The sequence below is a fragment of the Pagrus pagrus genome (assembly GCF_965226575.1).
Source record: "Pagrus pagrus genome assembly, chromosome: 7".
NCBI lineage: Eukaryota > Metazoa > Chordata > Actinopteri > Spariformes > Sparidae > Pagrus > Pagrus pagrus.
Window position 1 is genome coordinate 3,863,246 of NC_140191.1, and position 26,931 is coordinate 3,890,176.

General features: G+C 41.8%; 1 protein-coding gene across 2 annotated transcripts; it reads right to left on the reverse strand.

The window, feature by feature from the left end:
• On the reverse strand, positions 1-26,039 carry smarcc1a (SWI/SNF related BAF chromatin remodeling complex subunit C1a). 2 transcript variants are annotated; one of them, XM_084358075.1, is made up of 28 exons: positions 25,815-26,039; positions 23,408-23,527; positions 23,227-23,312; positions 22,861-22,942; positions 22,512-22,604; positions 22,333-22,402; positions 22,013-22,082; positions 21,632-21,707; positions 21,192-21,317; positions 19,653-19,747; positions 18,748-18,878; positions 16,691-16,741; positions 16,534-16,571; positions 15,134-15,255; positions 14,841-14,912; positions 14,581-14,694; positions 13,751-13,904; positions 13,438-13,548; positions 13,205-13,264; positions 12,670-12,928; positions 11,995-12,156; positions 10,556-10,611; positions 9,795-9,951; positions 9,234-9,412; positions 8,716-8,850; positions 5,488-5,806; positions 5,231-5,356; positions 1-4,154 (listed from the first exon to the last, which is right to left on the reverse strand). In XM_084358075.1, exons 1-28 carry the CDS (start codon positions 25,998-26,000, stop codon positions 4,063-4,065), a joined length of 3,342 nt encoding a protein of 1,113 aa, XP_084214201.1. In that variant the 5' UTR covers positions 26,001-26,039; the 3' UTR covers positions 1-4,062. The 2 variants fall into 2 exon arrangements, with proteins under 2 accessions (XP_084214201.1, XP_084214200.1); XM_084358074.1 differs by having other exon boundaries at positions 19,653-19,771.
• Positions 26,040-26,931: the final 892 nt, after the last annotated feature.

A 26,931-nucleotide genomic window follows, 5' to 3' on the forward strand; every position in this document is an offset into this window, starting at 1 on the left:
TCATACAAAACACAGTTTATTCGACAGTGTCTAGGTCCAAGTACCAACAGACCCCATATAAAATAAAAAAAGAAAAAACAAATGCTACAAACTTCCAAAGAACAGAGATAACTTCCATCTACACAAAACTTCTCCTTAAAAATACATTACCATTAACACAAAAAAGTAGCGATTAAAGATAATATACGTGAGGGGAATTCCTGTCATATTTAAGTGATATTACATAACAAGCCTGGTCAGATGTTGAATGGCGAGGGAGGGCGCGATGAACGAGAGAGTGGGAGCGAATGACTGTCCGTGTGTTTGGGTGTTTTCTTCTTCCGACAGATGGGGAGAAGGGGGGCAAAACAGTCAGTGATGCAGCAGTCATGTGGGCAGGAAGAAAAATTAAAAGTTAAAAAGGAAAGGAAATGGGAACGAGAGGTAGCGAGAGGGGTGCACAGAGAGGTAGCAGATAGCGAGAGGAAGATTTCTAAGAAGAGGTAGCTAGCGGATGAACGAGGAAGAGGTAGCAGAGATACTAACAGTGCTAGCGAAGGGGGAGAGGAGTCGTTCGAGTTAAGACTTCACATTAAAAAACGACCTTATTTGAGCTTATTTTTAACCTGTGTGTCGACTGTAGAAAGATGCAGGATGACAAGTGTCACATTGGTTTAGTATCTGAGGAAATGAAGAGAGTGAGTCGGGGCTCGGAGGAGAGTGAATCCACTAAATTTCTTTTTTAGCTGTCAGAATAATTTAGCTTTAATTTGGGCCGACATGCACTTAAATTCACTGTACATGTATCAAGCTCATGTTTTATGGGAAATATGAAAATAATTTAAATGGTTTCTTTTACATTTATATTAGTGGGCAACCGTTCTGGAGCTTCTGACTCTATCACATGGTATTCCCTCAGCAGTTGCCATGAAATTGCAGCTGCTCAAATATCTTTTTCTGAGCATTTTAAGGACTTTAGGGCCACATCGCCTTCAATGTTTCATGTCCAACCTCGGAAGAAAGCAGATGGAAGCAAAGTTCTCAATCTTTAGATCGTGCCATATGAGCCCCCTTCAATTTTTAACAAAAAAAAACCCAAAGGTTCCCATTTCATGACAACTGGGAAAATGAACTGCTGAGGTCGATCGACTACGTCCCAAAGCTGCAGAGAAGCTACCGATGGCTGCTGTGGTGAGATTAAGACTCCCTCCACTGAATTATAAGCAACAATGCTTGAAAAGTCAATCAAAAGCAACTGTTGAGGAACACTGTGCAATACAATCGAAGAGCTCCAGAACAGCTACTAATGGATCCGAGACCGTTGATCAAACTGGTCGAGAATGAACTTTCAATCTGAATGTATTAGTAAACAGAAAATCAAGACGATCAATATCGAAATAATAACTCCAAATATCTGCTCGTTCCAGCTTTAATTCTCTAGATTTTTCTACATTTTCTGACATTTTATTGACTAAACATTGAATTAGTAATACGATTAAATGGGGCAGATTATTTTCTCGGCAAAACAATTAATATCGTTATCAATAAAATGCCAGGAGATGTGAAAATGTGCATCTTATAAAGCCCTGAAGCTCAAAGTGGGATCTTCAGACGTCTTTGTCCAAAGATATCAAGTTTACTGTCATATAAGACAAAGAAAACCATCAAAATAATCACATATAAGAAGCTGGAACTAGAGAATATTTAGTCATTTAGACTTGAAAAAAGACAAAAAATTAAGCAGTGTCCATTGACCGATCACTTACTCGTCATTTCAGCTCTGTAAATAAACATTTGGTGGTTGTTTCCCTTGTTAATGCACTCTTCGATTTACCGACACATCACAGAATTTGAGGACTAAACTGTGAACTCATAACGGTGGTTACGCAGTATTCTTCAGTGTACTGACCACGAACAGGTTGATACACAGGAATGAGGATATTGCTTAGTTTTCCCGTGGCTAGTGGCTAAAAAGCATCAACGTGTGTGTGTGAGTGTGTGAGGTGGGGTTAGCGAGGTAGGCAGCAGTAAGCGTTAGGAATCAGTGAGCAGAGGAGGAGGGGAAGGGGGCGGGGTTTATTCGCTACAGTATCAGCACCTAAAAAACATCTAGAAGCCCACCGTGACGAGGAAGAGCGTCGTTCATGATGTCACGTTTCAGTCGAGCCGCATCACAGCGTCTCCCTCTCTGTAAAGGCTGTGTGAAGGTCAGCAGGAGATTATATGTATATATGTATGTTTATGTGTGTGTGTGTGTCTGGTTGTCCAGTGCTTTGCGGCAGGGTCTGGCCAAGTCGGTGTGTGCACGCAGCCTCCAGTGTGAGCCTCAGCTTAGCTTACATTTCTGTGTGTGTGTGTGTGTGTGTGTGTGTGTGTGTGTGTTAGAGTGCTGTGGTTGGTGTGGGGCAGGTGTTTTTGCTCATGTAATCATATTTGAGACTTTTGCACTAAGTACAAACAGATGCAGTCTGCTTATTGTTAAGTGTATTTGCCTTATTGTCAACAAATCCCATTAAAAGAACACCACAACTATTAAAAACACACCAACGCGCCTCACTGTTGCACTTGGTGACACACAGTTATACATTTTGGCCCAATCCCTGGTGGAAATACTCACTAGAGCGCCAAATGTGGATTAATCCGCTGGTAAAAATAGTTCAACAAATGCATTGTTTGCTCCTGTTTGATTGACGTCTAATAGAAACTGCAGCGGCTGGGTGGAAATTACAGGGTCTTTAAAAATGTTTTAAAGATTTGTGTCTTCAGTAGGAACCAGTGGGCTTGGTGCTCAAAGCCACAGCGTAGGGGGAGTCAGAAATTAATCAGAGACTAATACATTGTTAGTTCTGGTCTTTTTATGAGATTTGTTTGACCTTTTCTTTGAATTGAGTCAGGAAAGTCGAGACAAAACTTCACATTTCACACTCCATCATCTAGTGTCATATCAGTCCCAGCTGCCGTCTTTGTTTGGGTCAAGGGATGGAGACGTATCTCGTCAAACATTTAAAAACTTGAGGGTTTATTTTTGTATCGGTAAGACAGATGGGTCTTCTTGAAAACCCCCTCAAGTTTTATTTTGACCTCATCTCTCCAATTTGTCTTACCTCTGCTGAAGAGTGGCGTATTTCTTTAAGTCAACTGAAGTCATTAATGCAAAAGTCTCAAATTGAAAAGCAATGATTACATAAAAGGTCTATATACTGTGATCAGAGTGAGCGGCCATAAAAAAATCATCTGTCTTGAACACACACACACACACGCACACGCACACACACACACATTCACAGACACACACACACAGAATTACAGTGTATCATTCAGAGAGGAGCGAGAGGTAGATACTCGACAAGATAAGAGCGAGGGCAGGCTGGGTCCCCTCTGTGTGTGTGTGTGTTTTTATTGATATCATCATCTGAATAATCTGCTTGCCTCGTGTGTGTGTGTGTGTGTGTGTGTGTGTGTTCAATCTCAGCACACACACCACACACACCCCCCTTATCTGACCTGCCCTCTAGTCTCACTAGCTCCCCCTAGTGTTTGGTTTGGAGAAAGAGGCACCAGACAAGAAGAGCTGTGTGTGTGTGTATGTGTGTATTTTAAAAAGAAACTGAGGGGGGGTACAGTGTCATTTAAAACGGGATCGGGGGGAGAAAAAAGGTGAGACAGGTGGAGGTTTTTACGTGTTCTGTCTCCTGGTTGTGTTTTCTGTACACAGTCATTCTCTCCAGCCTCCATCTGGCCCAACAGAGCAGAAAAACAGTGTTTATTACTACACGACCCTTGCCGCTGTGCCCTGAGAGGAAGTCTGTGTGTGTGTGTGTGTGTGTGTGTGTGTAAAATTGGGTTACCCTTGCCACTGAACCCTGAGTGTGTGTGTGTGTGTGTGTGTGTGTGTGTGTGTGTGTGTGTGTGTGTGTTTCCTGTGATAAAATTTCTGGTAGTTTTGAGGGGAAAATCTCGAGCCAGTAGCAAAGGCCATCAAAAAAAGGGGGGGCTGAGCTTCAGAGATAGAGTTAGTTTTACGTGTGTGTGCTTTTGTGTGTGTGTGTGTGTGTGTGTGTGTGTATGTGTGTTGTGTAAGTCTTAGTTGTCAGGCACTCGAGCACTCGGGGCCACCGGAGGACCCACAGGAACTGGAGGTACCGCTTCAGGCTGTGCAGGTGGTGGGCCGGGATCTGGAAAGAGGAAAGATGAAAGTTTTAGGGAAAGATGAAACAAGAGCTTTAGGGGATGAAGTTGTCTTGATGGTGGTTTCCAACCTGAGGGTCTGGACCCACCCACAGTTCTGCTGTATGTAAATCTCAACAAGACAGAAAAGAAGAAAAAGAAGTTCTACGTCATAAAATAATGCAGATTTTTCAGACTTTCAGGCTGGATTCCTCCCAGAAAAATGATGTGTAGCCAGGCTGATAACGCTGTCTTCGTGACAGTAAAACCACAAAGAAATGCTAGCTGTCCATTTCCGCTTTAATGTCTAGTTTTCCCAGAGAAGTTATAAGAAAGGAGGACCACATGGTGGTTGTATGACATATATTTTAGATAGGGAGGTTGGTCTTGGTAGCTGCCCAGGGGCATTGCCAAAATGGCCACAGAGTTACCAAAAAAAACGCAACTATGTTACTGCTCATAGGTAGAACATGTACAACTGTGGCAAAGGTAGTTAAATACATGTAGTTTAAAGAGCTCACATGTCAGTATAATTACAGTAGATGTTATGGGAGCTTTGCTCTCAGAAGGACAATATAGAAAGAGTAACACCTGTCTGAGTCTGCTGAGCTGTCAATGTAAGTACAAGGAAACAACGTCTATCAAAATAAAATGTATGGAAAATAATTCACTTTTTGTAATTGTTTGCTTTATCTAAAAGAAGTCATTATGCTGCTGCCTGATTTCAGTAGCTGATTGGCTGCAGATGTGTGATGTGACGCTAATAAGCAGCAGTGACCCAAACGTTTAGCTGCAGCTGGCATTCAGAGTAAATACCAGCTGTCAGCTCTGAGGTCACAGTCATATTTGGATTCCCAGAAAACTTTTTTTTTTTTCTTGACGTGCTGTTGGTGGTGTAAATGCCTTCCTCTAAAAACGTCACCACGTTTTAAAGGGTACTGGGTGCGGGTGAATTAAATAATACACACAACACCAAAAATAACGCCCAAAATCTGATTTACACAAACATAAATATTATACATGTAAACACACACAGCACAAACATATTGGGAATGTGTGGCAGAAGGAGATATTTTGTACTCACACATGCCGTTGGGAGCTCCGGGGTGGCGTGGGGGCATCATGGGAGGCATGCCGCCTGGAGGGGGGCCAGCTGAGGGTGGGCCGGGCATCATGCGTCCAGGGATCGGCTGTCCTGGTCCCATCGGTCCTGTAGTGAAGAAGGGAAAGTGGGGATAAATCAGTCATGTCAAGACTTAGTGGAAAAGACAGGACAACTGATTTTCCATACAGACACCAACTGCAATCAGTGCAGTTTTACAACACGTGTCTGTCTCTCACCTGTCTGTCCTGGGTGGTGAGGGGCCATCGGATGGTGACCCATTGGGGGGTAAACGGGGTGCATGGCACCGCCGGGTGGGGGCCCTCCGTGGTGGGGCACTGGTGCTCCGTGGTGCGGCTGGGGCCCTCCAGGGTGCATGCCTGGTGGAGGGGGTCCAGATCCAGGAGCCTGACCCTGTCCTTGAGCATGGGCGGCAGCGGCCGCTGCAGCGGCAGCTTGCTGCTCCATCTGCTGCCTCGCCTTCATCTCGGCGTATTTGAGCTGCTCCATGTGGAACGCCTGACGCTCGGTGAGCAGCTGCTGACGCTGAAGCTCCAACTGCACAGAGAGACGGAGGAAACGGCAAGAAAAGACGATTAAATGATGAGATTAATTATAATAATTAACACTAAGAATGAAGTCAGCTACGCACTGATGGCTGTTGGGTGAAGGCAAAGGTGTTGTAGAAAACTGGATCTCAGGACCCCTCAGAGAAGGTCAACGAGGGTTCTTGAGACTCTTAACATTATTTCAACTTTTTATGAAATTCTTATAGACGAAACGAATAATCGATTTAATATATAAAATAACCGGCGGGTGCATCAATAATGAAAATAATGACCGTATTGGCAAGGAAGACATTTAATGCAGTCAAGCTCTGAAACTACATTACATGCATGTTGCACATAAAATGACTGAACTATAAAATATGACAGTGCTGATGTTTCATTCAGTTACTGCATCATCAAGACCCAGTGATGATGTACTCAGTTTATTTTATTTTGCAACACAAGAGGATAGTTTTTAATGTTGTGTGCCTAGTATGAGACATCCCAACACACCAGAAAAATGATAAAGGTTAATTAATTTTAATTTATGGTGCTCTCAGCAATGAAAAACTTGGCAGCGACAAAGTCCTGGTCACTCTGGACACTATTTCAGACCTTGCCGTTTCCCATTTTCAGTGTTTTGTAATGGTGTTGTGTAACTCCAAAAGTGGACACAAACCCAGAAGTGTCTGCAAGGCTACATTCAACGAGGGCTAAGTAGAAAAACATGTCTTTTGATAACTGAACTTTGACATTTATGGCACCAAAAAGAGGATCCTTACAGAAGCACAAACATGTTTTGAAACTAAATGAGAATATTCTACAAGAGGACGAAAAGTGCAGCACATTTCTTACACTTCAGTGGCTTCCTGTCTGCATGTCTGCAGAGGAGACAGTGCATGTACAGGCCTGTGTTAGACTGTGTGTAAAACTGTCTTTTGTCTTTCTGTACTGTGTGTGGATCTTTGTTTTTTTTAATAGAAGATCAGTGTTTTACAGCCTATAGCAGCAGCAGGGGTTTGATTTCTCTCCAGTCTTTAGACGGCTTATGTAAACCAGAGGCCTTTTCATGCACTATTTACAGCTGTGAAACTGGGCTACGCTCCTGATGCCTCCACCACGAAAACACAGTTTTACACTCTCACTGCCGTCTCCAGGGATTGTCCAGCGGCAGGGCACACACACACAGAGCTGAGGGCTATTCATTTGCCCTGTAGAGGCAGGTAACAGTTTCACTTGCCTGACAGCTGCTTTGCTATGGGAAATGTTTTATTCGCCATTAAACTCCTTCACAAAGAAGTAACTCTTGTCTCCTCTTCAGACTCTGTGGAGGGTTTGGACCAAGTGGGAAGCAACTTGTTCAGTGGCCAACGTTGGCCGATGAACTCCAAATATTTACTGGCTACTTATTTCAATTCAGTAACCAGAGAAGGACTCTGTGACACAGGGTCAGTTCTGGATGACTGAAACAAACAAACTGAATCATAATTAACATTTCTTTGTTTTAATTTAATCACAATTCACAAAGTCATGTCATCTACAGCTGCCGTCTTTGTTTTAAAAATGGGTTATATTCTAAAATGATCCATCATTTAAAAAAAGTCTAATTTAATAGTTTGAGTATATTATTTATGAGCCAAACATTAGACCTTTCACCTTAACCGGGTTTGGATCGGTTTCACTTGGGAATCAAAATTTAGACGGTCAATATTGGTATGAGTTCCTGAGCAGTCCTTTTCCAAATTTCCCGGATCCTTCTATGTGAAGTCTCCCAGACATATATTTTTACATTTAACAGAAGGAAACAAACAATATGGTGCCAGCGGGGTGTCATGGTGATGATCAGCCATGCAACCTCATACAATATTAATTTGTAGGCAACCTGTCTGGGCAGTAAATGACCCACCGAAGATATGTTTGTTTTGGTTTAATTTTGAGAACCACAAAGCATGAAATCGACCTTCTCTAAAGTTGCTTATTTTAAACATTTATCAGCTATTCATTTTTATTCATTGTGTCTAGGATTTGAGATACCATACAATTACCAAAAAACAATGGAGCCGAGTTTATTTTAAAAAATAAATGACATTTTAACAGCAACTTGTGTTTCCAGAAAACAATGTCCTGGTGTCTCTGGTCAGAGTCAGAGCTTACTGCGAACTGTTTTCAGTGTCGTGTAATGGGGTCATGGCAGGTGTGTGGTGAATATCTCAAAAGTATCTGCATGGCTAGATTCAACCTGGGCTAAGTGGAAAAATATGTCTTGTAACTGGGGGAACTGACACTTCTGAAACACTTGGACTGAGTGAACAGTGTGTTTTGTAGTTTAATAAGGTCGACAGTGTGGTTTCTCTTCTCTACAGAAATGATATAGATATAATGGACCCTCCTTCCCGGCTCAGCAGGTGAGACAGAAAGAGAGAGAGCAGCAGCCGCCTGTTTTTTGGGAAAACTCCACATATTATCCCTTTAATTAACATCTTCTAATTAATGCTGCTCATTTTACTTTCAAGTTGTGGCTGAAGGTTAACTTTAACTAGACGAACACTGACAGTTTCTCCTTTCTCTGCAGACCAACGGTGAGATTTTTGCATTCTAGTTATTTATACATTATTTTCTTGCAAATGTTCTCAGCTAAATGTAATTAGATTCAATAAGTTATTTAAAAGGATTCAAATTCAATAAAATGCTTTATGTATTTATTCACATTTACACTTGAATGAGTGGTTGTGACTTTAACCTTCATCAGCTTCTGTTAATAGATCTCCTTCAATATTAATAACCACAGCTGAAAGCCCTCACTGAGTGTGTGGAGGTAAGTGAAGTGTGCGTGCTGGAGCTAATGCAGCTGTGAAGAGTCACCGTTGGCCAATAACATTTCAACAAGCAAAAAGCATGGATGCTTATTTTTTGACTTACAGCCTCTTTTTCTCGGTCCATGATGGTCTCGAGTTCCTCGAAGTGCCTCAGTTTGATCTCCAGCTTCTTCATCTGGGTCTCCACCAGCAGAGCCACCAGGGACTTGATCTTCCTCTCTTCCACCGCCGCCAGATGCTGAGAGGATGGAGAAGAAAGACGAACGATAAATATCTGATCAGTAACAGCTGCATCACGAAGATATCATGTACTCAGGATTAGATTAGATCGTTCAGGTGGTTAATGATGTGATAAATGCAATCAGATCTGCGATACACATAAAAGAGGACATTAATGATAGCAGAATAAAGAGCTTTCTGATCAACAAAAGGTGAAATTTGTTGCTTTATGCCTTCTCCATTCTTGGCTACTGATGCCATAATACACAATATTCCAGTAAAACGTACAGGATGATCCAATGACTTTCAGGAAACTTTTCAAAATGACAGCCAGGACGAACGTTGGGAAGATCAGACTCGCTACAGTGTGCACTTGCTGTGTCAGCACTCATGCAGTCTCACCTTGGCCTTGGTGGCAGCAGATGCCAGGGCAGCAGCGGCCGCGGTGGCGATGTTACCCTCTTCAATGTCATGCTCCAGTTTCTTCCTCTTTTCCTCTCCCTCCTCCGTAGCTGCCTTCTCCTCCTTCTCCTTCTCCTGCTCCGAGGACGACGTCTCCATGGTTTCCTCCTTGTCTTTGTCTGACAGGGACGGAGAAGAAAATTTAACAACTGTATAATCGCACAAAAAAATGTCCCTGTGTACCCTTGAGTTTTAATGGATAAGCGTGTTGAAAATATGGGAATCATTTCTACATACTGTCTTCTAGAAATGTTTTCTGATGGCAACTTCTACAGTTGCTTTAGGAAACAGCAGTGGCCCTTTTTCACCACTTTCTGACATTTCATAGAACGGTCATTTAATTAATTGATGAAAATAAAATGCAGAACAATAATTAACATAATCGTTAGCTGCAGACTTAACAAGGAGCCTATTCCTAAAGAAATGCTCTAGTTGTGATCTTACAAACTAAAAGTGTGGTTGGACATTCTCTTATATTTCATCATTAAACCTCAGTGTTACCTGCTGGAGAAGCCTTGGCCTCCGCTCCATCTTCGTTCTCCTCTTCACGCTCCGACGCCTCTCCTCCCTCCTTCTTCACCTTGTCTGCGGCCTCTGTCTTGTCGCTGCTCTTTTCTGCAGACTCACTGGGCTTCTCTGCCTCGTCCTTCGACTCCGCCTGAAAGATGAGGACACAGACAATCAACGATAAGTGGCCCGTGTCAATGCCGCAGAAAGTAACATTAAAGCCTGAGAAAAGAAAATATCATGTGAGATTTACTATTGTAGACCGCATGAGTGAAAAAATGAACTCGATTTTAAATATGGCTGCTTGTGATCAATCAACCAATCATCATTTTAAGTGGCCTCTGCTGCAGTAATAGCTGGTAAACACTGTGATGCTCAGGGCAAAATGGAATAATGTGACCCTTTCCACTTTCTGGGGACGATCGCAGTGATTTGTACAAAGTGTCTGACTCTGGTTAATGGATGTTAATGAGGAAGCCATCAACCAACAAGCTGCCTAACAGAGCAGGGACAATGTGAGAAAAAATGCCATTACATTCAGCCGGTGGGCCTTTCCGAACCAAGGGACACCAAAAGTAGGATGAGTGGAAAAATTAACTTTAACACAAACAGTGAGAGAGAGGGAAAGTGTTCAAATACAGAAGTAAATAATGATGGGAAGTCTGTTAAAAGTAAGTAGCTCTTACCTCAACAGACTTCACAAATGAACCCGTTTCTCCGACATGTAAGAGATGATATTTAAAAGTTGGTTTTACCTTATCAGCCTGCTGAGAGTCTGTGTCCGTGTCCATCTTCTCCGTCTCTGGGGTTTCTACAAGTGACGACAAGTGCGGTAGATAAATTAGCATCATGTCACAAACTAACACTGATGAACACGGTGGCAGAAGTTCTGTTGCAGCCTAAATTTTCACTTCAACTGTTAATTTCCCAATGAATTGTTTATGCTAACCCTGAGCCCCCCCGATCCCAAAAACAGGAACACCAAGCACGAAACAAGGTGCGATCATGTTCGTGCATAACCAGAACAAGAAATGACAGAACAGATTCAAAACAGTCGGCACCAGTGACATCTCACCCTGTTTTAAATGAAATACATGTCTAGATTCTCTGAGGCAAAACCATCAAAAACGAGTGTTGGAGGGGAGAAAGTCAGGACAGAAAATTAAGGTCAAAAGCATTTTAAGTGAGCAGGCCCACAGGGATGGTGTGAGGTGTGTGAGAGCACTTGCACGCACTCACAAATGACCACACACAAACACACACACACACGTGTCCGGCTGAATACACGTGTACGGTTGAGTGTTAAACCATGTCACGGGTGCACTTGAGCGTGTGGTTAAGGGTTTGAATATTGATTGTGTGATGTGTGTGTGTCGGTTGAGGGCTTCAGGCAAGGCAAGGGGCTGAACGCATTTAAGCTTATTGATTGCAACTGTGGCTCTAGAGGGCATTAAGTCAGGTATAGCAAATGATTGGTAATAAGTGGGAGAGAGTGCGTATGTGTGTGTGGGTGGGGGAGGAAGAAGCGAGCAAAAGCAAAAGAGAGAGAGAAATGTTTCAAGAAAGCAAAGAGCGAAAGCAAAGAGCGAGAGGCAGAGATAAACATACGAGAGAGTGTGATGACCCAGTTTTCTGCTCCCCCTCCTCCCACTCCCCTGCCCCATCTGCCACTGTTGTTTTAATCCACTGGTTACCACGGCAGTATGCACACACAGACACACACCAACAATTCTGTAGCGCTCACCCCCTGCTGGATAAAACTGATATCTGAATGACCTTCAAATGTAAAGAAAGACTGATCGTCTCTGCCTGATATTGGTGAAGAAAGGCCATTTTTATTCAAAGGAGGACGGGGGGGGGGGGGGACGTGAGCAAAGGCCACTCCTCCGTGAGCCGTAACATATGCTCTCACACACTTTCTCTCTCAGGCACGGCAGTAATCTGCATCAAATTTGCCTCTCCCTGCCCAATAGCTTGCAGTAAGACTGCTACTATCTGCTGCCCTCTAGTGGCTGAAGAAGTCACAATACACAAAAACCACCATACTTCATACTATTTTACTCACAACATGCTACACTCAAGGCAACGTGTCTTGCCCTGCATCTAGTTTTTAAACACTTTACAGTGTCCGGTCAGGGAAACTCTGACCAGCAACTCCATCTCCTGTTTCTACCCCTCGTCATGCGTTACTCACCGGTCTTTTCTGGCTCCTCTGGGGCGGTGCCAGCGATGCCGCTGCTCTCCAGGCCGAACGCAGGGTCCACCTTCCCTGTGCTCCTGGCCGCCTCCTGCACTTTCTTCACGTGAGCCTCCACCAGCTCAGCTGGCACCTCCTCACGCACACGGGAGAACTCCTCTGCAGACATAGAGGACGGTTATTAGTACACAAAACTCAAAACTGAGATTAATCTGATGGCTTTACATTTACTGTATTAACTGACATTAATTTATAACAGAAAATATATATTTTTTAAGCTCTTCAATCTATTATGTGAATCTGTCGCACACATTAGCCTGTACAGGGATATAATAAAGTAGTGTTTGATGAAATTGTAGGACTATAAAATAGTTTAACTTCTTAAAATCTAAGAATTTGAATTTAGTTAAAATCATGAAAGTGATCACTGTCAAAATATTTTTAATGTATCTCAATTTCATCATAGGCCTCGTTCCCCGTTGCACGTTTGTGGGTTTTCTTACTTTCTTATGTTGTAACAAATGTAGGAAAGTTTTTTAGCCTTAATATTTACTGTAAAAAAAAAAAAAGAAAAATTCAGCCCATATGATCAAAAATCTCTTATTTGTGTGATCATCAAGGGATTTCAAAGATGTGATGCTGCAGTTTCATCTCCCCTTCGTCAGTTCTCACCTAAGGCTGCCCTGGCAGCAGCGGATGCCACTCTGGGGTCGACCACAGAGGCCAGGAAGGCTACAGTGCTCATGACGGGGTTTCCAGACTGGCTGAATGGTATGGGCTGGTAGGCCAGGGGGCCCAGGGTTGTCTCAGTGTTCTCCAGGTATGGATCCTCAATGGGCAACCGCAGGAAGTGCAGGATACACTCGTCCTGGGTGCGTGAACCTATGTGCTCAGACACTTTGTTCCAGTCATCTTTGAACATCTCCAGCGCCTGGGGAGAAGTGAGGGGAAATGAATATACATGATATATTGTAGAGGTATGCGGGATCATAACAGCAGCCAAGGAGTGGGAGGACAGAAGTACAGATTAAAGGGTCGAAAGGCAGAAGATGATGAGCTGGAGGGAGAGAGGAGGAGGGTTATGTACTGTGGGAATGAGGCTAATTCAAATCTAGAAGGCAGAAGAGAACAGAACAAGGAAATAAGGGGACTGAGGACAAATATCTTGTGTTTCTATAAGAATTTTTTTTTATTCTGTGAGACTCACCTCCAGTAGCAGTAGAGTCTCCTGCTCAGTCCATTCCCTGGTGGAGGTGGGAGCTTTGACCTGTAGGCAACCAAAACCAATCACATTAAAATAATATAAAATAGATGTTATCTTATTTTAAATGTTAACTACTGTTCAACATTTTACTTCATCATTTCTGAAACCAGCACAAGAGAAATATAATTGTAACGTGGAAGACATATTACAGGATGATGACTGAGTTGTGTGCCGACCTTGGGGTTTTTCTTGTTGTAGAAGTCAGTGCGAAGGCCGAAGTTCTGCAAGTCGATGGACTTCTCTTTGCTTTTGTCTATGAAGCCAGGCATCTGCTGTGGAGGGGGAATCTGGAGGGATCAGATACAACACATGATCATTTGGAGTTTATCATTCCAACGGTGGAAAAAGGTGGAACTCAGACAAAACCAGATGCTACACCAAAGTCCAGCTGTGATTTTCGTTCGTGTTCATCACTTCCCTTTCGATCTTTTTTTACAAAATCGCTTCATTCGTGCATCATTCACTCTTGTACATTTTGGTCGGCCTTACCGGTGGGGGTCGGTGGTTCAGGGGCATGAGGCCAGATGGTGTGTCAGCCAGAACGGTGAAGTGAGGTGTGGGTGGGGGGCCCATGGGCAACGGGCGACTGTCGGCGTCAACCTGGTAGTTCACCAAACCCCACTGCTCCAAGAATGCATGAACCCTGAAGACAGACAGCAGTCACATTCAATAAGTTTGAACTTTTCTCTTTTTCTGATTTATTTTAATTGATTCATAAAATAGTTAATGTTTGTAGTCTGCAGTAGAATCGACTCAGGGCGTCATGAATTCAAAACCAAATCAATCTAAAGCATTGATTCACAGGCACGTTTGCTGTGTGCACAAATCACACAGCAGATCAACTGAACTGACTGGTACTGGAAACTCAGACAGTGTTGGAGATGTTTATTTTCTTTTTCAGAGATCTGCATTGATTTGTTTGGGAAGAGGGTTTATTCAGGAGAGATTTGAGAGAGCAAACTATTGTTGTTGTTTGTTGTTTTCGTTTCTTTCAACACGAGGACAAAAAACTGCTGTTGTAACATAGGCCCGTATCTTTGACAAGTTGACAGTTATCAGGGAATAAAACCAAAGACTTGTAAACTTTAACAAACCACGATGGATTTTGGAGATGAACAAAGGAATTCCTCTTAAAAAAAGATTACATGCATTGTCAGAGAGGGATAAAACACATTTCTTTGTTTCTGACTACACCTTGTGAGTGAGCTCTTTTTCCGTTTGTCTGTGGGTGAGACAGGGAGGGAATTTGCAGCCGTTTGTGTCTGTATTTTAAATATTTTGTTGAACTTAAAACCTGAAAATAAAATAGCTCGTCTCACCTCATGATGGCACAGACATCCCCAGTCAAGTTCCTGCGACAGGAGGTGGAGGTGAGGTACTCCTGAGGGTTTAGCCGATAGGTGTCGATCATGAAGTTACGGTAGGCCAGGTATCTGTTGAAGAGTCGAGAAGAACCACGCGCCAGATTAGTGCGACAGTAAACATATAACTTTGGGTTTGCAGAAACTCATTGTACAAGAGTAACAAGTCTGGTAGTTTCATGTGGTTTGTAAATGTGTGTTTGTGTAAAGAAGCTCACATCTCAGGAGTTTTGGATTTGTTCTTTCCGTTGAAGAATTCGGGCAGCGCTCTTCTCTCAATCTCATGGATGCTAACGCAAAGAGGAAAATTGCAAGTCAGTGATTTCAATTAAAAGATTGAACTTGTAACTTCTTCAGAGGCCTTGGTACACTTCTGTAATACACATGTAATATATGTACAATAATAAAGAGCATGGTACTTAGCTCACCACTCAAAATAAAAACAAAAAAAGCAAAATATACTGTCATTTGTGTCGTAGTAATGTGTTAATCCTCATCCTCCAGCTCTTACCAGTTGTAGTCGAACCAAGCGCTGTAGCTGGGGATGATGATGTGGTGAGTCTGTTCAGTCACATTGTCCTCGCCAGCATCTATCAGTCGGTTGATTTCAGCTTTGCCCTGCTCCTCATCATCCTGCAGAAGGAGACAAAGAGTCAGACAGGTCAGCCTGTTGAAGACCGATCCTGTGTGAACAGTATTCAGAGGCACCAAAGTGAAGCTTTAACTTTAAACTTTAAAAATCCAATTTCTTCAAACTTTTACCAGAATCTCATAAAAAATGTGTTCCGCTGAAAGCTCAAATGACGATCCTGCAATAGGATTTCACATTTCATTACACCGGCGTAGGGTGTAGAGGAACGTGTTTCTGTGTCAAAGGGTTTCTGAGAACAGACCAGGGGAGGCTGAAGGAGGAGGTTTGGTTAATTAAACATATTACAAAAAAAATATTGGCAGCAATTTCAGTGCGCAATAAGAGAGGTCATCCTTTTCCATATAATTAGGAAATAGAGTAAGTTGTTTGCACACTGGATTTTGGCTTCCAGAAGAGTTATCTAACTGATGAAGGCATTTACAGGATCTTCATCAGGCAAATGTGCAACATGGCAAAGACCCAATATTTATTCTATCAAATGTCGTCTAATCTCGTTTTACGATGCTATATATCTCTTGTACAAGAATACCTTTTCAAAACCAGAAATAACTGAACAAATATAAAGATAACAAACAAGTTTCTGGGGTTTAAACTAATTCTTTGAGATACTAATCATTATATCTCTATTATTTATGACAACAAATGCTGCCTTCCGGAAGATATTTTTCCCCCTAATCTTTTTTCTGACTACAGGGTTGTGAAGTTTGCGGCTTTCATTCTGTTTTAAGGATCATCTAACAAAGTCCTAGAGAGGGTGTCGTTTATGTCAGATGGGTTGTGTCTGAGACCATTTGTAAACAATGACATCCGCTCTGACAACATCTGGTGGGCATTTCTCATTACATTTGACATCTTTTAGGCAAAATAATTGGTTGTTTGGTCTATAAAATGTCAGAAGATGGTGAAAAATGTCGATCACTGTTTCCCAAAGCCTAAGACGTCCTCAAAGGTCTTGTTTTGTCAACAACCCAAAAATAATCAGTTCACCATCATAGAGGAGTAAAGAAACCAGCCAATATTCATTTAGCAAGCTGGAATCAGATAATTTTGTACAGAGTAACCAATTAGCAAAATAGTTGTGATTAACTTAATAGTCGACAACTAATCAATTAACCACTGCAGCTTAATGACAATGATTGTTGGTAGCTGCAGCTCTACTGGGAAGTCTTCAGCACAGGGTCCCTCGTTCTCACCTACACACACCTACAGTATTTGGTTTGATGAAGACAGAGAAGTCTGAGTCATCAATTATATCTTACCTTTCCACCAGACAGCACAGAGTCATCCTCCATGTCATCTGGAAAGAAATAAAAACAGATTTTAATTGAGAGACTGGTTGAATACTTACTATTCTTCTGAATTGGTTAATGTTATTCATACACAAATAAACAGGTCAACACAGTGAAAGATACGCACCCAAGTCTCCATTTCCTCCTTTCACTGGAGTATTCTCAATGTCTTTCTTTGCTGCACACAGAAGAACAGAGAGAAGGATGAAAAAAGGGGACTGCTTCAAAGGAAAAGAAAGGAAGAAAGAAAAATTCAAAGACTGTTTAATTCAGCCGTGGGCATGGAGGCATTAACCAGCACTCTGCTTTGCAAAAGAGGACACCAAAATAGATAGAGTGTGAAGGAGTATGTGTGTGTGTGTGTGTGTCTGTGTGTTGGGGGATTTTTGTGAAAGTGGGACATCCCAGATGGGACTTGGTCTAAAAAAGAGCATTTTCAGTCAGGATTGTGTGTTTGGTTTTAAAGCGAATCTTTAAGGAGATTCAGGAAAAGACTGCACTCATCTCTGGTTGTTAAAAAATACATCCTCAGGTTGTTTTTCTACTTTTTCTGACTGGGACATGGTGTGTGTGTGTGCGTCTGTGGGAGAGAGTGGATGTTTTTCATGAGTTGAACAGTTTTTCATGTCATCTTTATGCTCAGGTAGACAACAACCACCCGGAGAATTGCAGAAAAACCAGACTTCAAAATGTCACTGATAAAATGAATATTATCTAAAAGGTGCAGTCATGTATTTGGTAATATTAGTTCATTCTGTATGCTGAATGCTGTTTTCTGTCAATTTCAAGTGAAATTAGTTTATGATTTTGTAAAAGGCATCTTAACACACAGGCTAAGTTCATACAGGTCCTGTAAAAAAACAGCCCTTTCCGTCTGGATAGTCATTAGCCCTTATTCCGAATGTAGCATTTTCGGATTGAGACATGTTGGATATGCCGGTATTATTCTTGTTTTAGCAATATGCATCGCAACTGGGGCTTTTAACCACAGTTTCCAACACACATACTCCTGCTTGTTTACGGCGTACAGTCAGCTCTCTGCATTATAAACACAGTAGGCCGCCTGGTGCATAAGCTGTAAGAGTCTGGTCTGGTGCATGGCCCTAAAAAGGATTGCTTGAAGAACACAGTTTTGCAAAACTTGCAGAAGGGTGACAAGGATGGTACATCACAGGAGCAACATGACTGCAGCTTGAAAAAGAGTTCCTCCATAGCACTTTAAATAGGACAGATCAGAGTGTGCACGGCTGCAAACTGGAATATTAGTCGCCATGTAAACAACTTAGTCGGAATATAGTCTTTTTGGGAATAAGAGCAAAAAAACGAAATACTGTGTGCGTGTAAAGTAAGCCACTAAAAAACAGCTTTTCTGCTAAACAACAACAAAAAAGATCACATTAGTAAAGATAATCTAGCACTTATGAGAAAAACAGTCCAGCTGCAAAGCTTACAGAAGATGCGTGCACTGAAATTTGCAAGCTCCCAAAACCTCCACCTTCAAACCTGCACTTTGAGAAGCTTTTCTCTTTTTTTCTGTAGTTTGTTTTACTTTCCCTCCTCTACAACGCAACATCTGCCCCTCAGTGATCTGATGCAGCAGCTATACCCATGTTTTCAACAGTCTGAACTCATGACAGGCTGCTGGATGATAAATCTGAAAATAACACTCTCTGACGTTACTAATGTTCCACTACAAATTGTTCGCCCCCAGGCCTTCTGCCCCACCCAGCATGAACGGCACTGGGGAAATCTAAAGTTAGAACAATATTTCTACCAACTTTGTGCCAAATAATTGCACTGGCATACCAGCCACAAGTGCTGAAGCAATGCAACAGCAGATGGAAAACAAATCATCTACAATTAATCATTAAATCGTTGCTTTTCTCGGTTTTGTCATTACTGTTAATTAACCTTTGATGAAACAAGTGACTTTTGATTGCATTTCTTCTTTTAACATTTTCTAGATCAATTTTTTTTCAACAAGATGATCAATAATAAGTTATTAGTAACAATTACTTCTTTGGTCTTGGACTGCACATCACATCTGATCAAACTTAGATCACATTGGAGCCTGCCTGTGATTGTCAGTAAAATAACCAGCACAGTTCTACTTTAACCAAACTGTTGCCTCAACCTGGTTATTCAGAGATCATGTTTTAAATCAAAGTCCAGCTCGGCACGTACAATTCTTAGACATGCTGCCCTCCTCCATGCTGGCACCGGCTGAGGAGTCGTCCATGTCCTTGGTCATGTCTTCCTCTGTGTCCTCCTCTTCACCTCTGTGGCCCCTTCTCTTCCAGTGAAGCCCAGGGTTCCTGACGCCAAAGAGAGAATAATAAGCCACTGAAAATCAACATCAAACATCACATTTAGAGAATTCAGTATATATCCTAATATAGCCCCTCAAAATGTGAAAATATCCACAAGATCAAACATGTAAATGCATTTCAGACAGCTTCCCAAAAGAATGTCTTCTTTAGCTGTCACATGACTCAAAGTCAGCATCTGGTTAGACTTAAAACTATTGTTTTGACGATATCTTCTCATTATTTTCAGTTCCCAGTGCAAAGACATCTTTGGTGGCACTCTAAAGGGCAAGTCTGCTGATAATCTACATTTCTTCTTCTCATAAATTCCCATAAAAAGCTCAAATCAAAACTATTTAAAGCTGCTGTAAAAACACCAAATGTGTATAAATCTGTTGCTTCAAATAGTCCACGATAAATGCTCTATACACTCCAGTTTGAGCAGCATTTGCCAATAACAGTACCCGGCTGTTTTAAGAGAACAATGAGGCTTTTAAAGACGAAACAAGTACGTATATACTCATTGCCTTGTTCTTGCAAAGTTACATTTTCAGTAGGAACAAATGGGCTTGGTGCCACAAACAGGGTAGGAAGTTGAGAGGACAACACATTTTTGGTTTTGGGATTTCTTGTTGACTGTGCGAAAAATATAACGGCAGCAGCATAATCAAAAGATTAGGTTGAAAATTCCCAAGTGCAACATTTGTTCAATCTTTCTTTTAACTTTAACTCTTCGCGTTACCTCTGCCTATAAAAAGAAGTATTAAAAATCTGCCTCCTTACCCCTTCTTTCCTCCCTTCTTGCGGGATTCGGCGGGAGTGCTGGGCGGCGAGGGCGAGCGCCTCCTCTTCTTGCTGGCAGAGTTGGCCTTGCGCTCCTTGCGATCGGGTGTACGGGAAGACTGATCAGACAAACCCCGTGCAGCGCAGGGAGCGAGGGATGGAGGATGAGAGAAAGAGCAGCAGAATGAGAGGATGGAACGGTTGCACACACAAGGAGGGGAAGCGTTGGGAGAACGACGACAGGGAGGGGAGGAGGATGCCGTGGTGGTGGAGGAGACGACCAGGGTTCCTGTACGCTGTCCTTGATCAAAATAGTTTCTCTTTCACCCAGACCTTCACTTCTTGATATGTGCACTGCGGTGAAAGTTTTATCTGGTATAAATTATCTTTATCAGACAGATCACTGCCTAAATGTTCTAAACTTTGATCATTGGTTCGTCACTTATGGACCACTGTGCACTCTGAGAGCCAAATGTAACTAAAACAACATCTCTGGATCAAACTGGTTTCTGATTTGCTACCTATTGTGCTCGACCTACACTTAGTGGGAGCTCTGAAACATTTGCAGGGCCAGTACTTTCCAAGGTACTTTCCATGAGATGTCAGTGACAAGGCCAAAACAAAAAGATATGGAGTGATAGTAGGGCTGTACCCAATTCAGAATCTAAATCAGCATTCAAATTCTGCAGGTTTATTTTCTGCAAAGTGCAGATAAATATTAGGCCACAGTATTATTCTAGTGATGGCTTTGTCTGAGTTTTTTTCCAGCATGTGTGATCTAAATACTTCCAAAAAGTGTGTTGTCTAGTCCAAAAGTCAAAAAGGAAGTTATCTTTTCCAAAATTCACATTTTTATCTAATGAAATATTTTGCTTTAATCCATACTTGGATAGTCTGCGTTTAGCCCCAAACAAAGACAGACATGCCTCTGTATTAATGTGGCGCCAGCAAACAGCAGCATCAGAAGCTTCATTTGAAAACCTCAATAGAAGCTTCAATGTAAAAACAATATTATTCGATACGGCCCTATTTAACAGAGTGTATTATGAAATTAATTATTTTCTGCCTTTATAGAATCCATCACATGGCATCTAATCACAATTATCTGTAAACTTTGATTTTGATTTCTAAATGATTTATCATAATTTTCTTACGTTGGACAGAAACCCTGAAAAACATTAGAAGGAGACAAAGAGTGAGGAAAGGTTTGGAAAGGATGCGCGACAAACAGACAGAAGCCAAACGCAGACAAAGGAGGACGACGAAGCACAATCCACAGGGCACAGCCACGTGCAACAAAACAAACTGGCAGCAGAAACAAACACTTATACACAAGTAGGCATTCAGACTTATTCATCAGCATTTGACCACTTATATTTTTTGATGTTCAGCCAATCTGAACGAGTCTTTAACAAGGCTGACATTTAACAACACCAACGGTCGCTTGACTGCTGACCTATAAAACATACTTTCAGACGCAGGATTTTCTGAGCGTGAGAAAATTGTTGGCACTGAAAAACACACAACACAAATATCTACCTCCTCCTCTTTGGGGAAGATTTTCTGACGGAAGCTGACTGGCTTCTTGTTCTCGTCCACCTCGTAGTCTTCTTCATTCATCCACTCATTGAAGGCATCGGTGTCTAAAACCCACTTGGCATGGACCTGAGAGGGAAGAAGGCAGAGGTTGAGGCAATTTGTCCACCATCCCTTCACACTGCTGCCCTCATTTTCCTTCATCATTTCCCAATAGATTGGACTCACTGCCGAATGTTAAAACGAGGAAGTGAGCAGGGTTTCTGTGAAACAATAGCCCCAAAAGTTAGAAGTTATTCAACTTAAAACAAGCGTGAACTGTACTTTTAAAGGCTCCAAGTGCAACTAAAGCATCGCCTGACTCAAAAAGAAAAATTTAAATGGGTTAAAGGGGTTGAAATTGTAAAAGTTCCTTCTCTGCTTGTGCTCCCCTCGTTGCTCACCTTCCATGGTCTGTCTGTGCTGGGTGGGTCCTCCACATCCCCGTCCACCTCGCTGACTGACACCCAAGTATCATAGCTAACAGAAGAGGGGAAAAAACAGTGATGAGTATAATTTAGATGGGCTGACTTGCTTTTCCAAAACTAAAACAAGCCTGAGAGAGACTTTGTTGTATGGAAAGGATTGTTAATTACGAAAAAGGATCTGAAGAGAATTTGGGAGTGATTTAATGTATTTCTTTGAAAAATGGCAATAAATGAAACACGTCAGTAACTAAAACATTTGGATAAAAAAACCCCACTAGCGACACTTTATACACATGTTATGTTGTATGGACAGAGCTCTGAGTGTGTTAAGGGGCCGTGTTTGCGCTCTCTGCTCACCTGTCTGGGGAGAGACCCCAGTGCACCAGCACCTGCTTGTCTTTCCTCATGACAGGACGAAGCCACTCTTCTATAAAAACACACAAACCAATACAGACATATACAGTTCAAACACAAACCACCAATTACAAATTAACTTAATATATGTTAAACACGTATGATATTTGGTATCATTGTAGGAAATTTGTCTTAAGGGTATTCTTAGTTTTTGAAAATGTCTCACGATTTTCATTATAAATAATAGTTTTAGGTTTTAGAGATTATTCCCATTAACCCAGAAAATGACCTTATCTGTAAAAATACAGACAATACTACTGTACCTTCCTCTTGTTGGGATGGAGAGGGATAAATGTGGTGGGTGGCCTTTGACTTATCATCAGTGATGGAGCCCTGGAGGAGACACAGTGGAAAAAATAAACAATAAACATCCGAAAGACAAACACAACAGAGTTTGGTGTTTGATGTAGGAAGGTGTTTGATGTAGGAAGTTCGGGCTCACCTGGTGCCTTTTGATGATGTCTTTGAGCTTACTGGCTTGTTTCTGCTCGATGTCTGGTGACAGGAAGACGATGGGTCGAGTCAAGCAGTTATTCTGGAAGTAAAGAAACATCAAGTTAGAATCAGAAACAATATTATCCCAAACAAAAAAAAAAAAAAGAAGAAAATTCATCAATCCATGCAGCTTGATTTGGTTTAAATTGCACACAAGTTACAAAAGAACATCAACACTGCAGTTCATTCAAATAATAAATATATGAAGAACATCTACAGACTGCAGCAGGCATCCCAATGAGTGACACTGAGCTGTTCATCAGCACCAGCTTGTGTGTGAAAAGTTTGGGTCATACCTGGACCAAATTCTTCTCCACATTTAAGAACATTTCAACGTTCCTGTCCATCCTGGAAGGGTTCTGCAGGTCAAACCTGCGCCTAGGAGTGTTAGACGAAGAACATACAATGAGATGGAGTTGCAACTGTCCAGCACAGCACAGTATTAGTGATGTCAGTGATTATTTTACAAGTGCACAATTTCAGAGCTTTGGAGGGAGCAAATATCGTTGCAGTGTTTTGTGAGAATGAAAACAAGAGAGTGAACGTGTGAAAGCAAGAGTACAAGATTCTTTGTCATGATAAAAGGCAACTGGTTTCCGTGTCAGGACAACATGAGTTTGTCAACACCAGTCTTCTACGGAGGTTTAAACAAGACAACTCACCACCCTTGCTCGCTCTTAAACTTGTAGACTGACCCCAAGATGTGACACAGGGCACCCCCTGCCTTAAAATCCAGGAAACACTTGGCCTGAACAAACAAAAGCAACAATGAGGATATGAGGTTTCTGCAATCTTCACACGTGGTTTTGACAGAACAAGAAAATGTGTATGTGCTGTACTTACAGGTAGCTTTGTAAGAGCAGGATTGTTGACCCTGCGTCCAAATGCATCCTCCTGGAACTGCAGCAGTTGGACCACCAGACCCGCCAAGGATTTACTGGAGGGGGAGTCATTCTGGACATACTGAGACAGAAATGAAAAAATGTTTATTAACACATACCAGTGAAGCAGATATAAAACGCACACATGGAGCTGCCCAAAATTGTCACAAAAAGCAAAGCGAACATCAACAATCAAAGGCATAATGAGAAGGATTTGTTGGTTGTGGTTTGTAAACAGAACATTAAAAGCTGGCCCCAAAGCTGCGTAATCACAATCAGGCGACTGGTCGCTACATTTCTACAGTCTTGTCTTCACACTGTGGGCTTTCATTGGCTGGCGTCTACGCACCAACTGCAAAAAGATGAACACCCCACAGACCACAGAATTTAAAAAAAATACAGACAGGGTCTCTGCAGAAGCAGATAGACACCACCACACACTTCTAGTGGGTCATAAGTTATTATATTTGTAGGAGTGTATACACTGCCTTTAAGGAAGAAAAAACAAAAATCACCTCTGAATGAGGCTGCACAGTTTTTCACATTACTGAATTGTATATGTACTGAATTTACAGCAAACAACAAACCTGGCCAACTGTTTGAGGCTGGATTTCTCATTTAAAAACCATGCAAAGTTGCCATTATTGCAAATACAGATGCCTTTAATGTGAAACGTCAACTGAAATGTGCGTTTCCACTTGCTGCCCTCCACAGAGGAGGTCAATGGACGGGGTTAATTCAGGGTCTTCTTAAAAGGACAGAAGATATTTGCTGTCACGGGTCCTTCCATCTAACAAATCTTGCACAGTCAGGACTTTCTTTTCTCGGGCTGGTAGGGGCACAATATGGTAAAAATATATACACATATATTCGGAAGATTTTGACAGGCTATACAATAGCAATATATTTCAGGACTTGTGGGAGTGATCATTCTTGCACCACAATTCACATTTGTCAAAAAATATATATATTTAAGCAATGATGCAACATTTGTGGAGGTCTGTGCCAAACAAACATACTTTTTTACATCTGGAGAACAAGATTTGTAGGCCAGGGCATCTCTGCAGCAGTACAGTACTTTATCAACATGCTGTTTTTCACACATTTTGTCTTCATAAAAAAAAAAGTGTTGCGATTACGATAACATTTTGATTGACTGTGCATGCATGAAGTGCTTTTGAGGAGACTTCAAAATATTGTGATTTATATAGAAAGTACTGTGATATAGCCAATAAATATTGCAATATCATTGTAAGGCCATATGTCTGACACCCAGCTACAGAGTTACAAGGAGGAGTAATGATGTATAGTCTGGCAATGGATAAATAGGACAAGCTAAACTAAAAAGGGGAAAAAGCTGGTCTATTTATAACGAGGACAGTGTGGAGGAGACCCACTTCAGCCTTAATACAGAGCCAACTTTGCTGTTTTGTGTACAGGGACTGAATGTAAACAAACTCAAGCCAAGCATCTGGGTTAGCCTTTGTGCAGAAGTTACATTTACAGAGTAGCTTCAGTTGTATTCCTGCGTTTAAAACGCTACTTTGTCTCTTAAATGATATTTACACCTCTTCATCCAGGTTTATTTTATTTACTTATCGTCACGTTTCTTCAGTGTAACCAGCTGAAGAGTGTCCGTGGGCTTGGATGGTGGCATGAAGAGACAGGAGGACAACTCTTTGTTTGGCTAACTTGGTGGGCGAGTGGAGCCTGAACAGTCTGGTATGCTGCTGTGTTGACAAAACTCAACCGCTCACTCTTCAGCACCAAACACGACTGCGCTTGCACACTGAACACAGTGATCTGATGATTATTGCCCGACCTGAGTGTAATTAAAGCGAGAATAAAATGCTACATGGGCTCTATTTCTCTGATATAACTTGTTTGGCTGCATGGTATCCCGTGACCAACATTTGGTTAGCTTCCCGGGCCTGATAATGTGCTGATAAGGTAACGTTAGTGTAACGAGATTTTTGTGAATTAAGTCAAGTTGCAAATACAAGTTGACCGACTGCAGCTGCAGCAACGTCCATCTGCGCGTCGTTTGTAAACATTTTCCCTCTGAACGTGTAATGACTGGCGACACTGAGCGGTCAGTTAGCCAGCTAACATTAAGCTAGCCAACAACTCCACCAGGCTAAAATTACAGCTCGTCTGTGTTGTGGCTGTTAGCACGAACACGAACAACTGCGTTTGACTTACAGCTTGCAAACAGACGTAAACGTTTGTATAAACACCCTGAACTGTAGCTGTAGCTAGCTTTGATCGGCGGCAGCAGCTAACAGTTAGCTGTGATAGCATCACTCCATTGTGCCAGCGGGACGCGGGCCGTCATAGAAATCAATGGAGAAGCAGCGCTGCTAGCTTACCTTCTTGTAGTGCTTTCCGATCCACAGCCGCACCGTCTCAAACTGGGATACCGTCTCTGAACTTTCCCAGAATTTCGAGGACGGACCGCCATCCTTTTTTCGTCCCACCGCGGTCCCGCTGCCCACGGGGCCGGTGGCCGGTCCGCCTGAGCCCGTTCCGCCTGCCGTTGTCGCCGCCGTCGCCATTGTGTGTTTTGTTCGCTGCGTTGTCTTTCTCCTCCGCTGTATCGCTCACCGTGCAAGTTTTCGAATGATATTGCGCAGCCGCAAACGTGTTCACACTTTTCAAGTCTCGCGAGTCTGGAGACTAAAGGGCTTCTGGGAAATGTAGGCAACTAAGTTATTTTTGTCCTGTTTGTTTTTTTTGACATTACATATTCTTGTCCTTTTTGACAGTTATAAATAAAAAAAACTTATATTGTCTCTCCTCATACAGTATGAAGGCCCCTTCAGAGGACCCCTCGCTTTAGTTATTTAGTCTTGACTAATTTATTTATCTGTTTTTACAAGCTACTGTTTTGTAGTTTGTTTACTTTGTTTTTAAATAAACCTTTGTTAATTCTTTCTTGTCTTACATGCTCTGTTTGTTAACAGAAATGTACGTTTTTTCTCTATTTTAATGTTTGCATATGAACCTTTTCACATAAAAATACTTTAAAATGTCTCATCCTTTTCCATTTTGGAGCACACACTGTACTAATGCATAGATCATTAACTAGTTTGATTTTTGTGCACAGTAATGTTTATTTTATTTTTATTAATTAATTCAGATCCCCTTTAGCCACTACTGAAGTAGAAGCTATTCTTCCTGAGGTCAACTCAAGTAAAAATCACATCATAATCACAGACTCATTTAATTTAGCCTATTGAAGTATTTAGCGACACAAGAACTGCTAAGTATGATGTGAGGATTCTTAAAATAACATCTGCACACTTACACACTTTATTGTTTCACTTTCCAGCATCAACTCTTCACTCGTGAGGATGCAAAGTGCACACACTATCTGATCAAACCATCACCTGGCAGCATACCAGCAGTATTGCTAGTGTCTAATTTTATTGTTTTATCTCTTTGTTTATCTGACCAGGAGGTCTACAGAAATTGACTATGAACAAC